Source organism: Herpailurus yagouaroundi, unplaced genomic scaffold (genome assembly GCF_014898765.1).
Source record: "Herpailurus yagouaroundi ecotype Mexico unplaced genomic scaffold, PumYag 184, whole genome shotgun sequence".
Taxonomy (NCBI): Eukaryota; Metazoa; Chordata; class Mammalia; order Carnivora; family Felidae; genus Herpailurus; species Herpailurus yagouaroundi.
The window spans coordinates 14,623,966-14,637,202 of NW_024412415.1; the positions used below are offsets into that span (position 1 = coordinate 14,623,966).

Genomic DNA, 13,237 nt, shown 5'->3' on the forward strand with positions numbered 1-13,237 from the left:
TCTAACCTCTTTTTTTTTTTTTTTTTTCCTTCCCCTCCCCCATGGGTTCCTGTTAAGTTTCTCAGGATCCACATAAGAGTGAAACCATATGGTATCTGTCTTTCTCTGTATGGCTTATTTCACTTAGCATCACACTCTCCAGTTCCATCCACGTTGCTACAAAAGGCCATATTTCATTTTTTCTCATTGCCATGTAGTATTCCATAGTGTATATAAACCACAATTTCTTTATCCATTCATCAGTTGATGGACATTTAGGCTCTTTCCATAATTTGGCTATTGTTGAGAGTGCTGCTATGAACATTGGGGTACAAGTGCCCCTATGCATCAGTACTCCTGTGTCCCTTGGATAAATTCCTAGCAGTGCTATTGCTGGGTCATAGGGTAGGTCTATTTTTAATTTTCTGAGGAACCTCCACACTGCTTTCCAGAGCGGCTGCACCAATTTGCATTCCCACCAACAGTGCAAGAGGGTTCCCGTTTCTCCACATCCTCTCCAGCATCTATAGTCTCCTGATTTGTTCATTTTGGCCACTCTGACTGGCGTGAGGTGATACCTGAGTGTGGTTTTGATGTGTATTTCCCTGATAAGGAGCGACGCTGAACATCTTTTCATGTGCCTGTTGGCCATCCGGATGTCTTCTTTAGAGAAGTGTCTATTCATGTTTTCTGCCCATTTCTTCACTGGGTTATTTGCTTTTCGGGTGTGGAGTTTGGTGAGCTCTTTACAGATTTTGGATACTAGCCCTTTGTCCGATATGTCATTTGCAAATATCTTTTCCCATTCCGTTGGTTGCCTTTTAGTTTTGTTGGTTGTTTCCTTTGCTGTGCAGAAGCTTTTGATCTTCATAAGGTCCCAGTAATTCACTTTTGCTTTTAATTCCCTTGCCTTTGGGGATGTGTCGAGTAAGAGATTGCTACGGCTGAGGTCAGAGAGGTCTTTTCCTGCTTTCTCCTCTAAGGTTTTGATGGTTTCCTGTCTCACATTCAGGTCCTTTATCCATTTTGAGTTTATTTTTGTGAATGGTGTGAGAAAGTGGTCTAGTTTCAACCTTCTGCATGTTGTTGTCCAGTTCTCCCAGCACCATTTGTTAAAGAGACTGTCTTTTTTCCATTGGATGTTCTTTCCTGCTTTGTCAAAGATGAGTTGGCCATACGTTTGTGGGTCTAGTTCTGGGGTTTCTATTCTATTCCATTGGTCTATGTGTCTGTTTTTGTGCCACTAACAGAGAATTTTAGCTTTGAGAAAAGAAAAGGTAAACTCTGTGTTGTCTTTGATCATTGTCTTATGTTTTCCTATGAAATTACATAGGCTTTTTAGTGTTTCAGTTTGAGGATTTATATTTTTTTCCCATAATATATAATTTCCACTCAGAATAATTATCTGAACATCAAAAATACAGCACTTACCTATGCAGGAAGTTCCAGTTATATCTGTAGTATAGCCATTTTTACATATGCAATGATATGATCCTCTGTCATTGATGCATTCCCCATTTCGGCAAACATCATGAATAACCTTGCATTCATCAATATCTGTTAATTTAACAGTCAGAAGTTAAAATAAGAAAGACATTATAAAATGGACATTAATATGTAGAGGTGATGTCACTGTAAATATTAATAAACTGTTACTGTATTATAGACCTAAGAAATTAAGCCAAAGAAATGACAGCATGAATTTCATACGTAATGGTAACTATAACAAAAGGCAAATGAATAACTGCATTGGATGAGAGTATAATAACTAATCAGGCTAGGGGAACGCTTTAAAAAGAATTGGGGGGTGCCTGGGTAGCTTGGTTGGTTAAGCTTCTGACTTTGGCTTAGGTCATGATCTTGCAGCTCATGGGTTTGAGTCCCACATCAGGCTCTATGCTGTTAGCTGGAGCCTGGAGCCTGCTTCAGATTCTGTGTCTGCCCCTCCCCACTCCTGCACATGTGCGTGATCTCTCTCTTTCTCTCTCAAAAATAAACAAACATTAAAAATATTTTTTAAAAAGAATTGGTTTTCTAAATTTACAGTTTTCCCCTCTGGGTCTATAGAACAACCATCTCATCCAGACATATTTAGCTCCTTGCTCTATCTCATGCCATCAAGCAAGCTTGATCCATAAATGGATCATAGCAGTAGATTCTTTTGACAAAAAAAAAAAAAAAAAAAAATCCATTTTTTTCTAATATTGCTTATCCAGAGTAAGGAGGAAGGTTCTTTTCTTTTTGTTGTATTTACAGTTAATCCCCCAAAATATCACATTGCATAATATTGGGGAAATGGGACCAAACATCCCTTGGTAAGGGAAGCACTAAGGCTCTGGGATGGGTCACTGGGCTGGGTTTTGCAGCCTGATAAGGAACAGAGATCTTAATCCCATCTCCACCACAGGGAGAAAGACTTGGTCAACATGTACTGTGGAGCGTGAAACCTGCTGTCCTTCCACATCGTGACCCACCTGTCTCCTTAGTGATTGGTGGGGTGCCAAGACTAAATGAGTTCTTAGCCTTTAATTGCCAAACAACCATTTTATTGCAACAGATGTTATTTTTCCGAATTCTTTCAAGTTTACTCTGAAATGCAATGTGCCTACCCTGACTGGTTTCAAGAAGTGAATCTTCTCCACCGTCTCATTTTCACATCCTCAGAAGAATCATAAATTGCTTTTGGCTACCCTGCCTAATCTATCCGGCTGTGTGCCTCCACACATCCAGTTCTATTATTCCACCTTTGGCCACATCTTTCAACCATCAACACAAATCCTGCTTACTCTCCTTCTTCTCCGCTCACTTCCAATCCCTTCCCAAGGAGCTCTAAGAGTCTCTCTCCATTCTATTTCATGAGAATAGCTTGCGCTATTCCAGAGGCAACTGTGTTTTAATTGTCAGTATATCAGCATTGTTTATACTTCTTTCATGCAGTATATTTTGGCCAATTTTACGAGTGCAAATACATATGGGTGGACTAGTCTAGGAATTTAGTGATCGTTTATTCCAAGGTTTATCTAAAAAATTACATTCTGAGTAACCAGTAACTGACTTATAACAAACCTCTGTTTAAAAGTTGAGGACTCCTCGTATTGCAGGGGCAGGGACCCAAGCACATACAACTTAATCAGATGGATCAAGGACACTTTAGCAGCCTGGCCTTGACTGTCTAAAAGATTACAATAGATAATTGTACAAAGATACAATAAAGGGTTTTTGTTGATGTATAAACCATGCAACTCAGCCTAAGCCCATACTGTAGATTCCATATTCTCAACTGTTTTTCAGAAAACAAACAAACAGATTCCCTGCAAGTATTTTTGGACCATAAGTGAAGTACCTGCTCCATTGGTCATAAATCCTCGGCCATGGGGGCAGAGTTTTTTGAAGGCCACAGTACCCTGGAAAGGGCAGATCTCACAGTGGGGGCCCCAGCCTCTCCCGCCATCACAGCAGCACTCAGACTTGGTGACAGGGTTCCTGTTGCTCGAGCCGATCTGACACATGTTCTGGAGCACTTCTGTGAAGCAGTACCCTTCCCGGTTGTCTGGAAGGGACGTTACATTGCACAGAGGGTTTTTATGGAGCTTTATGAGCATAACAATGTATTGAGAATTTGGTCAAACATAAAACCCAAAAAGGATATAACACTTTACCCTGGGTGAGAAGAAGCAATAAAGGAAAGCTGGAAACAGCAGTAAGAGAGAAAGGATGACATCTAAGGGAAACAAGACAAGAAATTCAGTAAGTGGGCAGGAAGGCATTAGCGTGCACAGGGTTATATCTCTATCTGCTCTCAGAAATATGGAGGGATAGTCATGCTGCAGAGACAGGGGCAGAAAAACACATGGAATCGGACCCTGAGCACCAAGGGCTTAAAAAGGCAGCGGAGAAAGAAATTCCAAACAAGTGATTCATTGATACAATTAGTGAAGGAAGAATTTAGCTTCAGGGTGGTGCTAAACCCCATGGACAATCACAGTCATTAAGTCATTTCCAAAATATGAACCTGCCTCAAATGTTAACAATTTCTATTATTTCAAATAAGCGATGTGGGTGACAAGCATCCCAGCATGAAGTTCAGGGTTACAAAATCATCCTGTTTGTGCTCACCAAGACACTCGTCCTGAGTAGGGCTGGCCGTGAACCCGTCATTGCACTCGCAAGTGTAGCTCCCTCGGGTGTTGAGGCAGCGCCCGTTCTCACATATCCCCGGCTTGGTCTGGCACTCGTTCTCATCTGTGTGGTGTGATCAAAAGATCAGAAACAAGAGCAGTCACCTGACTACTTTGTACAGGGATAGATTGATTCTTTCTTTCTTTCTTTCTTTCTTTCTTTCTTTCTTTCTTTCTTTCTTCTTTTGAAATTTGTGAATAGATATCCTTCTCACACAGCTCTCAATTCAAAAGGTACAAAAGAGTATTGAGCAAAAGTGCCCCTTCCTCCCTTATTCCTCAGCCACCAAACACCCCTCCTGGGAGGTGACCAGTGCTACAGCTGGTTTCTCACGTAACCTTCTAGAAATGGAGTTTGCACATGTGAGCAAATACACAATGTGTGTGTCTACTTCCATCCTTTAAAAACCATACTTGATGGCATTTTGATGTGCTTAAAGGTAGGTAACAGCATTTTATGTAAACACACATATTGCACTTAATAAAATTTAAAACTGTCCATATCTGTCCCTAAAAAGGATGATTTCAAGTGAAGGGAAAAAAATAAATACTTAAGATCAACATGCTGAAGAAATATAATACTTCCTCAGAATAATGTCTATAATGGGTCAGTTTTGACCTCAGACTTGTCTACACATAATCTTCCAATTCAATATAGGTTATGTTTATTATAATACTTCAACAATATTCAGGAATAATAAATCATAAACCAGGCTCCCAGGTTAAAAAAAAAAAAGGCATTAAAACAAGCCAGAGATTCTTAGAATTATCTGATGATTTTTTTAGAAAAATCATAAAGTGATTTGCTTAAGTGCATCTCATGGAGAATAGTTCTGAGCCCCCAAGGCAGGCATCTCATTATGAGAGGCAGAAAGTTCAAAGGTGACATTTAGGGTAGTGTTGAAACAGGCTAAAAATCCCAATGCCCACGTCACCCCCCGACCAATTAAATCAGAATGTCTGGGGTGGGAGCTGAGTTCTCTAAGTGATTCCAATGTGCAAATGAGGTGAACCACTGAACCTGGAAGATCTAGTGCATGATCATAGCCCAAATACTTTTTCTGTGCTTTTAAAGTCTGCTCTTCAGGGGCGCCTGGGTGGCTCAGTCGGTTGAGCATACGACTTCAGCTCAGGTCATGATCTCGCAGTCTGTGGGTTCAAGCCCCGCATCAGGCTCTGTGCTGACAGCTCAGAGCCTGGAGCCTGCTTCTGATTCTGTGTCTCCCTCTCTCTCCACCCCTCCCTGACTCATGCTCTCTCTCTGTCTCAGAAATAAACATTTAAAAAAATCTTTAAAGTCTGCTCTTCAATTATTATTTAATTCTGTACCTTACAGGGTAAGGAGACAATGAGGTTCTTGAGCTTCTTGACTGACAACATAAAATTTATTGTTCTGGTGTCACTGATTATTAAAATTAAAAAGGACACATGGGAATTTTCTCATAATTTTCTCCTATATTGATGGTCTAAAGCAGAGGTCGGAAACTTTTTCTCTAAGTTATAGTAATACTTAGCATTACTATATCATACATAGTAATCTTGTAGGTTTTGCAGGCCATATGGTCTCTGTTGCATTCACTCTATTCTGCTTTGCCTTTGTGGCATGAAAGCAGCCATGGATAATATACAAATGTATGGTTACAGCTATGTTGCAATATGACTTATTTACAAAAATAGGAGGTAGGCTGGCAGGCTGGATTTGACCCTCTAGCTGTAGTTTGCCAATCCCTGATCTGAAGCTGTGGTTTTCAATGCAGGATCCATATTACAATCACCTAGGAAACTTTCAGAAATACCAGTGCCTGGACCTCACTCTAGACAAGAACAGATTCTCTGGTGGAAGATCCCACTGGTTTAGTGATATTCCTGGTTCAGAGGGACCTGGCATCTGTAATTCAACATCAGGGTGCTAATAGCGAAGTGGGATCAATAGAAAGACATTCTAATGTCGTAAAGACAAATGACCCTAAAACAACAAAAAAAGTATAGAAAGTAAAGGAGGGGCACCTGGGTGGCTTAGTAATTTGAGCATCTGACATCTCAGGTCATGATTCCAGAGGTCTGACGGCTCAGGTCATGATCCCAGGGTCATGGGATTGAGTCCAGCGTCAGGCTCTGAGCTGAGTGTGGAGCCTGCTTAAGATCTCTCTCTCTTTCTCCCTTGGCCTCTCCCCTGCTCTTGCACTCTCTCTCTCTCTCTCAAAAATAAAATAAAATAAAATAAAATAAAATAAAATAAAATAAAAAGCAAAGAATTAGAGGAAACACCTGGTGCCAAATCATGGCAGCAAGATGAGCTGAGAAAGTTGGCAAAGGCCAGCTCAGAGGGTGAGAATGGCAGTGCTCATGGAATCCCTTAATAATTGAGAGCCAAGGGGATCTCCAAGGAAAATCATGACACAAGGTAAGAGAGGCAAGATGGGTCTGGCCACGAAGAACACATTGCCCACAGGGACTCAGACCCCAAGTCCCTTCTGTCCTCTGTCATTTCTGACTCCTGCAAAGCTCCTTTGGCAGTGACTCCCTTACCTATGCAGCCCTCTCCGTCAGGCCTCCTCTGGTACCCAGGCCCGCAGATGCAGATGTATGTGCCAATGAGGTTCTTGCACTCCATTTGCTTCTCAGCACAGTCATGTTTTCCCTCCTCACATTCATCCTCATCTGGAAAGAACATACAACCGCAAATTATAAAGTAAGCTTCATTAACTTCTTGCCTTTTAAGTATGAGATGGTCTCAAGCAATCAGGTTTCATTTATGCTACTTCAGTGTTAACCTACTTCCTTTTGTACTGTGGGTGCTGGCCCTCTAAGATTGGAAAGGAGTCTTCTAACCATCTTTGAACTTGATGAAGAAATTATTCCCTAATGGATAACTTCTTCAAAGGCAGGAAGCATGGCTAATTCTTTTTGGTGAATTCAACTCAAAAAGGTCTTCTCTAAATCTTTCACGATAGAATGACAGCTATAACAACATCATTATAATTACAATATGTTTTAAGAAGCCAAAGCTTCCATTGCATAACTATACTGAAAGCATAATATATGATATTTTTATATAATATTAATTAGTGTGATGTAATATTAGAAGAGTCATTGTATAATTAAAGCTTTGGTTTTTACACTTTGAGGAAAAGATAAGCATTCACAAAAATCATATTCTCTACTGGTTCTTCCCTCCTTCCTTTCCTTTTTCCTGGTGTGGAGGGGTCTTCCTCATTCCTTATTGTCCTCTTGCATTTCCCTCTCTTTATCTTCCTCCTTTATGTGGTCTGAGCTGAGAAATTTGGACTTATCCTGAATGTGATGTAGAGCTTTTTGTTAGGAAATCTCTTCATCTTCAAGAAAAAATCCTATTTAACCCATCTGAAGGGAACAAGGATCTTCTCACTTAAGACTTTGAAGGAGCAAATCAGTGCTCTTCAGGGAGCCCCATGATTTACCCAACTTCATATTGCAGAGCCTACTCCAGTGCCCTAGTAATTACATGGGTTCAGTGAGCATTATTCATGGAAATCTTTAGCTAAAGTATGTTCCATATGCTATCCCCATTCTTGGAATATGCCATCCCTTAGTGATGGGGACTTTTAAAAATTATTTAATTAATATTATCATACTCCTTCGTGTTCTCAGTTCTCACTTATCACACCATAATACAATTATTTATATCTCTGTCTCAACCTCTTCATGCTGAGCTTCTTGATTGTGAGTAAATGTCTTTTTTTCTTTATATCTTTGCATCCTACAGAGTGTCTATCATGTCTTAGGCATGCAGTGCATAGTGAACCCAAAAAGATCTGCAGGGTGGCCCTTGATTCAGCTTGATGATGCTTGAAGTTACAGTTTGGGAGGAAAGGAGGTGATGACGACCCCCATATTGTTCATGGACTACAGGAGGGTTTCCTGATTCAAAGTCTTCCTCCACCAATAGAAGCTTTGGAGAGACATTTTCCTTATAGATAAGAGTTAGACCCCCTCAGCTTAGATGACCTTTAATGTGGATGTCTTACCTTTGCACATCCTTCTGTCTTCTCTAAGAACATATCCAGCAGGACATTTGCATTCATATGATCCATAAGTGTTTACACACCGGAAAGCACAGAGGAGAGGATTCTGGGCACACTCATTTATATCTGCAGCAGAAGGTAGCATGAAAATAATGGGTCAATGGCATCAACCAAAAAAACAAAATCTATTTTTATCAAAAGTTGAAATGTTGCATTGTCATCAACGTGGATGCACCAAGCAATCTTTGGTTTTCAGAGAATCATAAAATGAGTTGGTTATTTTATAATTGGTATAGGCAGAGTGATCATGTATCCTAGTGCTCCTAGCACAGTCCCAGTTCAGGCTTATTGTCCTGGTATAATTACCAGTGTTATTTAGATTAAGAAATTATACATAGAGGGAGCTTTTCTGAAATGCTGGTTTTGAAGCCTTAAGTTGACCATTTGCCATTCCCTAAAGTGGCTTTACTCCATTCAGTCAAAACAGCTGTCAAGTCAACTGCAGTCAGAACAAAAGCAGACCCATCCAATATCATTAACCACCTCCCCTTCCCCATATAAAAGAGGCTCCTATGAAATAACAGTGATTCTTGTGCCCAAGCAAATGGTGTTCTGAATAATTTTACACTTATGGAGATGCTAAGTTTACACTGATGGCTGTGACAGCCTTAAATAGGCTTTACTATTAATAGATAAAAGTGGTTTTTACAGATTTCATTGTTTGGAACCATCAGAATGTGTTTTGCAAAAGCAGGTCAAAACAGACCATCTTGATTATCATGTTTCTTTCTAAGTCTAATGATACTGAGAACATCAGTGAGACCCCAGATCATATTTAGTCATAGCCTTTAAAGATTCCCCAACAACTATGACAGTGGTATTGACAGGTCATATCTCTGATGAAGAGCTCACTTTCATACCATTTTTATTGTCTACCTTCACCTTCATTCACTTCTGTGACCAGTGGTTCTTGACTTGAGAGTGTATCAGAAATTACCTGGAAGGCTGCGAGGCTTCACTCTTCAAGTTTCTGATTCAAGAGGTCTGGGAGGAGGCCTGAAAAACTGTATTTCTGACAAGTTCCCAGGTGATGCTGATGTGGCTGATCTAGGGATCACCCTTTGAGACCCACTGTGCTAGACATTCCCTCTCTTTCCCTTCTCTCCATGCATCTATCCTACTAGACACTGGAAGATGCTTACAGGGTATCGGCAACCTCTTTTGCTGTGATTGCCCCCAGATGGCCACAGGATGTTGGTGGCTATGTCAGTGTGCAGATATGAGTAGAAAGGAAAAAAGAAAAAAGAAAGGGAGCATGGGAGATAAAGGAAAAAAAGGAAGGGGAAAATGGAAAATAGAAGGTAGCAAACAAGACAGGAGTCATATCCAAATACTAGCAGTGGGGAGACACCAACAGGAGCTCTGCATGATAGGCAGCATAACTGGTGCCACGAACCACCTCCACCTTTTTCAGGAGAAGTGACGGTTTGGCCCATCAGGCCAGATGTTCTTTATTCTGCACACCCTGGGTGGGATTTAATATCAAGGACCATAATCAGCCAGCTATTGTCTCCATGATCAGAAGATGTAACCAACTATTCTGCAAAGAGGTTTACCTTCGCAAGTCATCATTGGACCAGGCTCAAATCCCTCCTCACAGGTGCATTCAAAACCACCAATCACATTCTTGCAGGTGCCATTTCCACAGGGATTGCCCACAGAACATTCATCAGTATCTGCAAGTGACCAAGAGTGTATTCAAAATATGACAAATGAAGAAAAAAATGGGCTTGGACTCAAATGATACGTTTCACCCTATCAGAGTACTTTGATCTGTAGCATCTTGTTTTATTCTCATTCTGTCTTTGCAAGAAAGGAGTGCACATGTCTTATCTCCTCAGATTTATAGCTGTGAAATTTCACCTGCTAAGTAACAGTGGCACTAACAGTGACAGTATCTGGGCTTCCAGCCCTCATAGTGCTTTTCTCTGTGAGCTTCTCCAGCTTCCTGTATTATGAAGAGGTAAACCTACTGGGAATAGATGCTCAAAGGGTTAAAACAAGGCTTCTCTCACAAGTCAAAAGTTTTCACTTAAATAAACCTAGAAATATATCTCCAGTTTGGCCTTACATTACATCATTCTCTAAGAAGCCTTAAACATGATGGAGTTTTGCCAGATATAAAATAGAAGACTACGCTTACACAAAGCAAGAGACCAGAGGTTAAGCAAAATTAATACACTGGATAAAATCAAGATTCACACAGATTTTTTGTTGATTCTGTTGAAACCAGATGGTTTACGTTAGGCAGAAGAAAAGCTACAAAGAAATATGTTTAGGGTATGATCTCTGTAAACAACTGTGGAGAGAGAACAAGTCTTACCAAGGAGCTCTAAAAAATATATATGCTTCCCAACCCATCCACCTACAATACTGGCTGTTCTTCTGACACATCTCTTGAGGAGAATGTCTTCCTCTGGGAAAGGGAACTTGTTGAGAAATAACATTGTTATTTTAGCTATCTAGGACACGGAATAGTAATGGACTGCCATCAGGGTTACATTTCATGTTGGGTTCTGAGTCAAAAAGAAAAGGCAAGAAGGTGTGGTAGCAGGCTCATCTGTCACGCACAGAGAAGCACTAACTGAAGATTCCAAAGAGAAAACATTGACAACTTTGCTTTTGTTCTGCTATGAAATTGCATTTCACTGTCCAGAATATTACATCTCTTTCAAGTGAATAAAAATCACAGTATCATAGATTTTTAGAGCTGCAGGGTAATGGAAATAAGTTAGTCTATCTGCATAACATTACATTCTAAGGCCTAGGAAGACTAAGGAACTTGTTTACACTTCCGAGGCCACAGCTTTGGGGGAAGTCCTCATGCCCTGATTCTTGTATGGAAAGAACGCTTTCTAATGTACACAAACATTCAGCATTTTTGCTGTTATTAATTCAGATTAAATTGAACTGCTTTGGATTTTTTAGAGACCTAGACATCATACTTGGATTCAATTTTGAGTTGGTATGGATTAAGAGCTCAAAGGTCAGACATAGGAGCCATTCTCTGAAATTTTAATAAGAGAGTAAAAACAAGAGGAGTTTATGCTGTGTACATAGCCTTTCACGTTACTAAATGTAATAAAATCTGGATAAATTTTGTATTTTACATATTGAGAGAATACAATTATGATCATCAACAATCTTTTTTAAATTAAAAGAATACGTTATAATGTTTTCCTTTCCAACTATCTCTTCAGATGTGTCCAGTGTCTTCCCCATTAGACTATAAGGAAGGACCATGTTGGCTTGGGTCACTGCTGTAGCCATAGAGCCTAGCACAGTGCTGGACACATGGGGTAGTTAGCTAGTATTGCTAGATGAATGCTGCATGAATGAATGGACAAAACCTATTTCTGTCCCAATCTTGGTACTTATTCTTCCTAGCAGGAATGCTAACTGGCGTAATTTCTAATTTGTAAAATCCTTATGGAAGAAACCGATTTATTACTCACCTACACATTCATTCCCTTCCAGGATGTAACCAAAGGGACACTCGCAGCGATAGGAGCCATCCGTATTGATGCACTGCCCATGTTTACAGACATCTGGTTCTTTGCACTCATCCATATCTTAAGTAAAGGATTAAAAAAAAGTGAATAACAAGGTACCTTTTTCTTTTCTTTTTTTTCTTTTAATGTTTGTTTATTTTATTTTTGAGAGAGAGCGCAAGATCAGGGAAGGGGCAGAGAGAGAGGGAGCCAGAGAATCCCAAGCAGGCTCCGTGCTATCAGCACAGAGCCCGATGCAAGGCTAACTTACAAACCATGAGATCATGACCTGAGCTGAAATCAAGAGTTGGAGGCCTAACTGACTGAGCCACCCAGACACCCCCAAGGTACCTTTTTCTGAACACAAAGGTAAATTATAATCATTTCACTGTCTAACCAATGAAATATCTAATATTGCAATATCATGTTACCATATAATACAATAATACAATTGGTATCTAAATCAAAAGACAAAAATTAGAGCTTTATTTCCCAAGATAAATGTGGAGAAAAAAGAACAGCTGGAGAAAGGGCAGGGAAGAGGCTGGTTAAGAATATTAAAAAATGCTGAGAATCCAGTGCAGGCCACTTACCAACTGCTGAATCATCAGGCCCCACAATGATGCCGCTTCCATAGGGACAGATCTGGCGGAAGGCCTCTGTGGTAGAGATGAACGCTCGTTAGTAGACAAATTGCAACTAGCTACAGGCTGTTCCCGAAGCAGTGAGTGATGGCCAGATTGCCCCAGGCTGCATGTATCAGGAAACAACCGAACGAGAAAAGCCCAGATATCAGAGCAAGTGAACAAGGCTCCCAGTGCCTACCACTTGCCCTGATTCATAGCACATTTCAGAAGGAAACAACTACCCAGCTCTCGAGTTAAAATCATCTTAATGAATATTTTGGGTAGACTTACAGTTAAACTAAATTGTCTTATTTTCCTGAAGGGCTACACCCAGTATTTCTCATTCACAGCCAGGCTGCTGTATGAATAGCCAAAAGAGAAGTGCAGATGGTAGACATACCATCAGGTTCAGTGGGGCACAGCTCACAGGGATCACCCCAACCTTCTCCCTTCAAGGCACAGCAGCATTCCTGTTTGGAGTGATTTCTGGATTTGGGTGATGAACATTTTCCTCCTTCAAACTTCGCGTAACAGTAGCTCATTCGCAAATCTGCAGCACAAATCCAGGAGACCCTTTAGATGCTTTCCTACTACATCGTTACTGTATAATAGTGAATGAGAAACAATCCATCTTGTTAAATTGTTCTTTTCATTACAATAGTAATACTCCATAACGTAAGTGACTATAACAGTAATTGAGCTCAAATCTTTAAAGTCATAGGTAACCTTCGTAGTGAGATCTGATGAGAACATCCATGCGACTTTCACTTTGTTATTTCTCATTTTAGCCAATTTTCCAAAATAACTTGATGTGAATAACAAACTCCAACACTATCACATTTCAAAGCTGACATCATCAGTGACTTCCGGGTGGGGACATTAAGAAGTGGAATAATTCA

General features: G+C 40.3%; 1 protein-coding gene across 1 annotated transcript in view; it reads right to left on the minus strand.

Moving 5' to 3' along the window:
• FBN1 (fibrillin 1) overlaps positions 1 to 13,237 on the minus strand; it is a 242,882-nt gene that overhangs the window by 16,456 nt on the left and 213,189 nt on the right. The window contains exons 50-58 of the mRNA XM_040492627.1: positions 12,739 to 12,888; positions 12,306 to 12,371; positions 11,677 to 11,793; positions 9,778 to 9,897; positions 8,165 to 8,287; positions 6,687 to 6,818; positions 4,096 to 4,221; positions 3,323 to 3,529; positions 1,411 to 1,536 (exon numbers count right to left, since the gene is read on the minus strand). Coding sequence (XP_040348561.1) covers positions 1,411 to 1,536; positions 3,323 to 3,529; positions 4,096 to 4,221; positions 6,687 to 6,818; positions 8,165 to 8,287; positions 9,778 to 9,897; positions 11,677 to 11,793; positions 12,306 to 12,371; positions 12,739 to 12,888 — 1,167 coding nt within the window. The remainder of the gene's footprint in view (positions 1 to 1,410; positions 1,537 to 3,322; positions 3,530 to 4,095; positions 4,222 to 6,686; positions 6,819 to 8,164; positions 8,288 to 9,777; positions 9,898 to 11,676; positions 11,794 to 12,305; positions 12,372 to 12,738; positions 12,889 to 13,237) is intronic.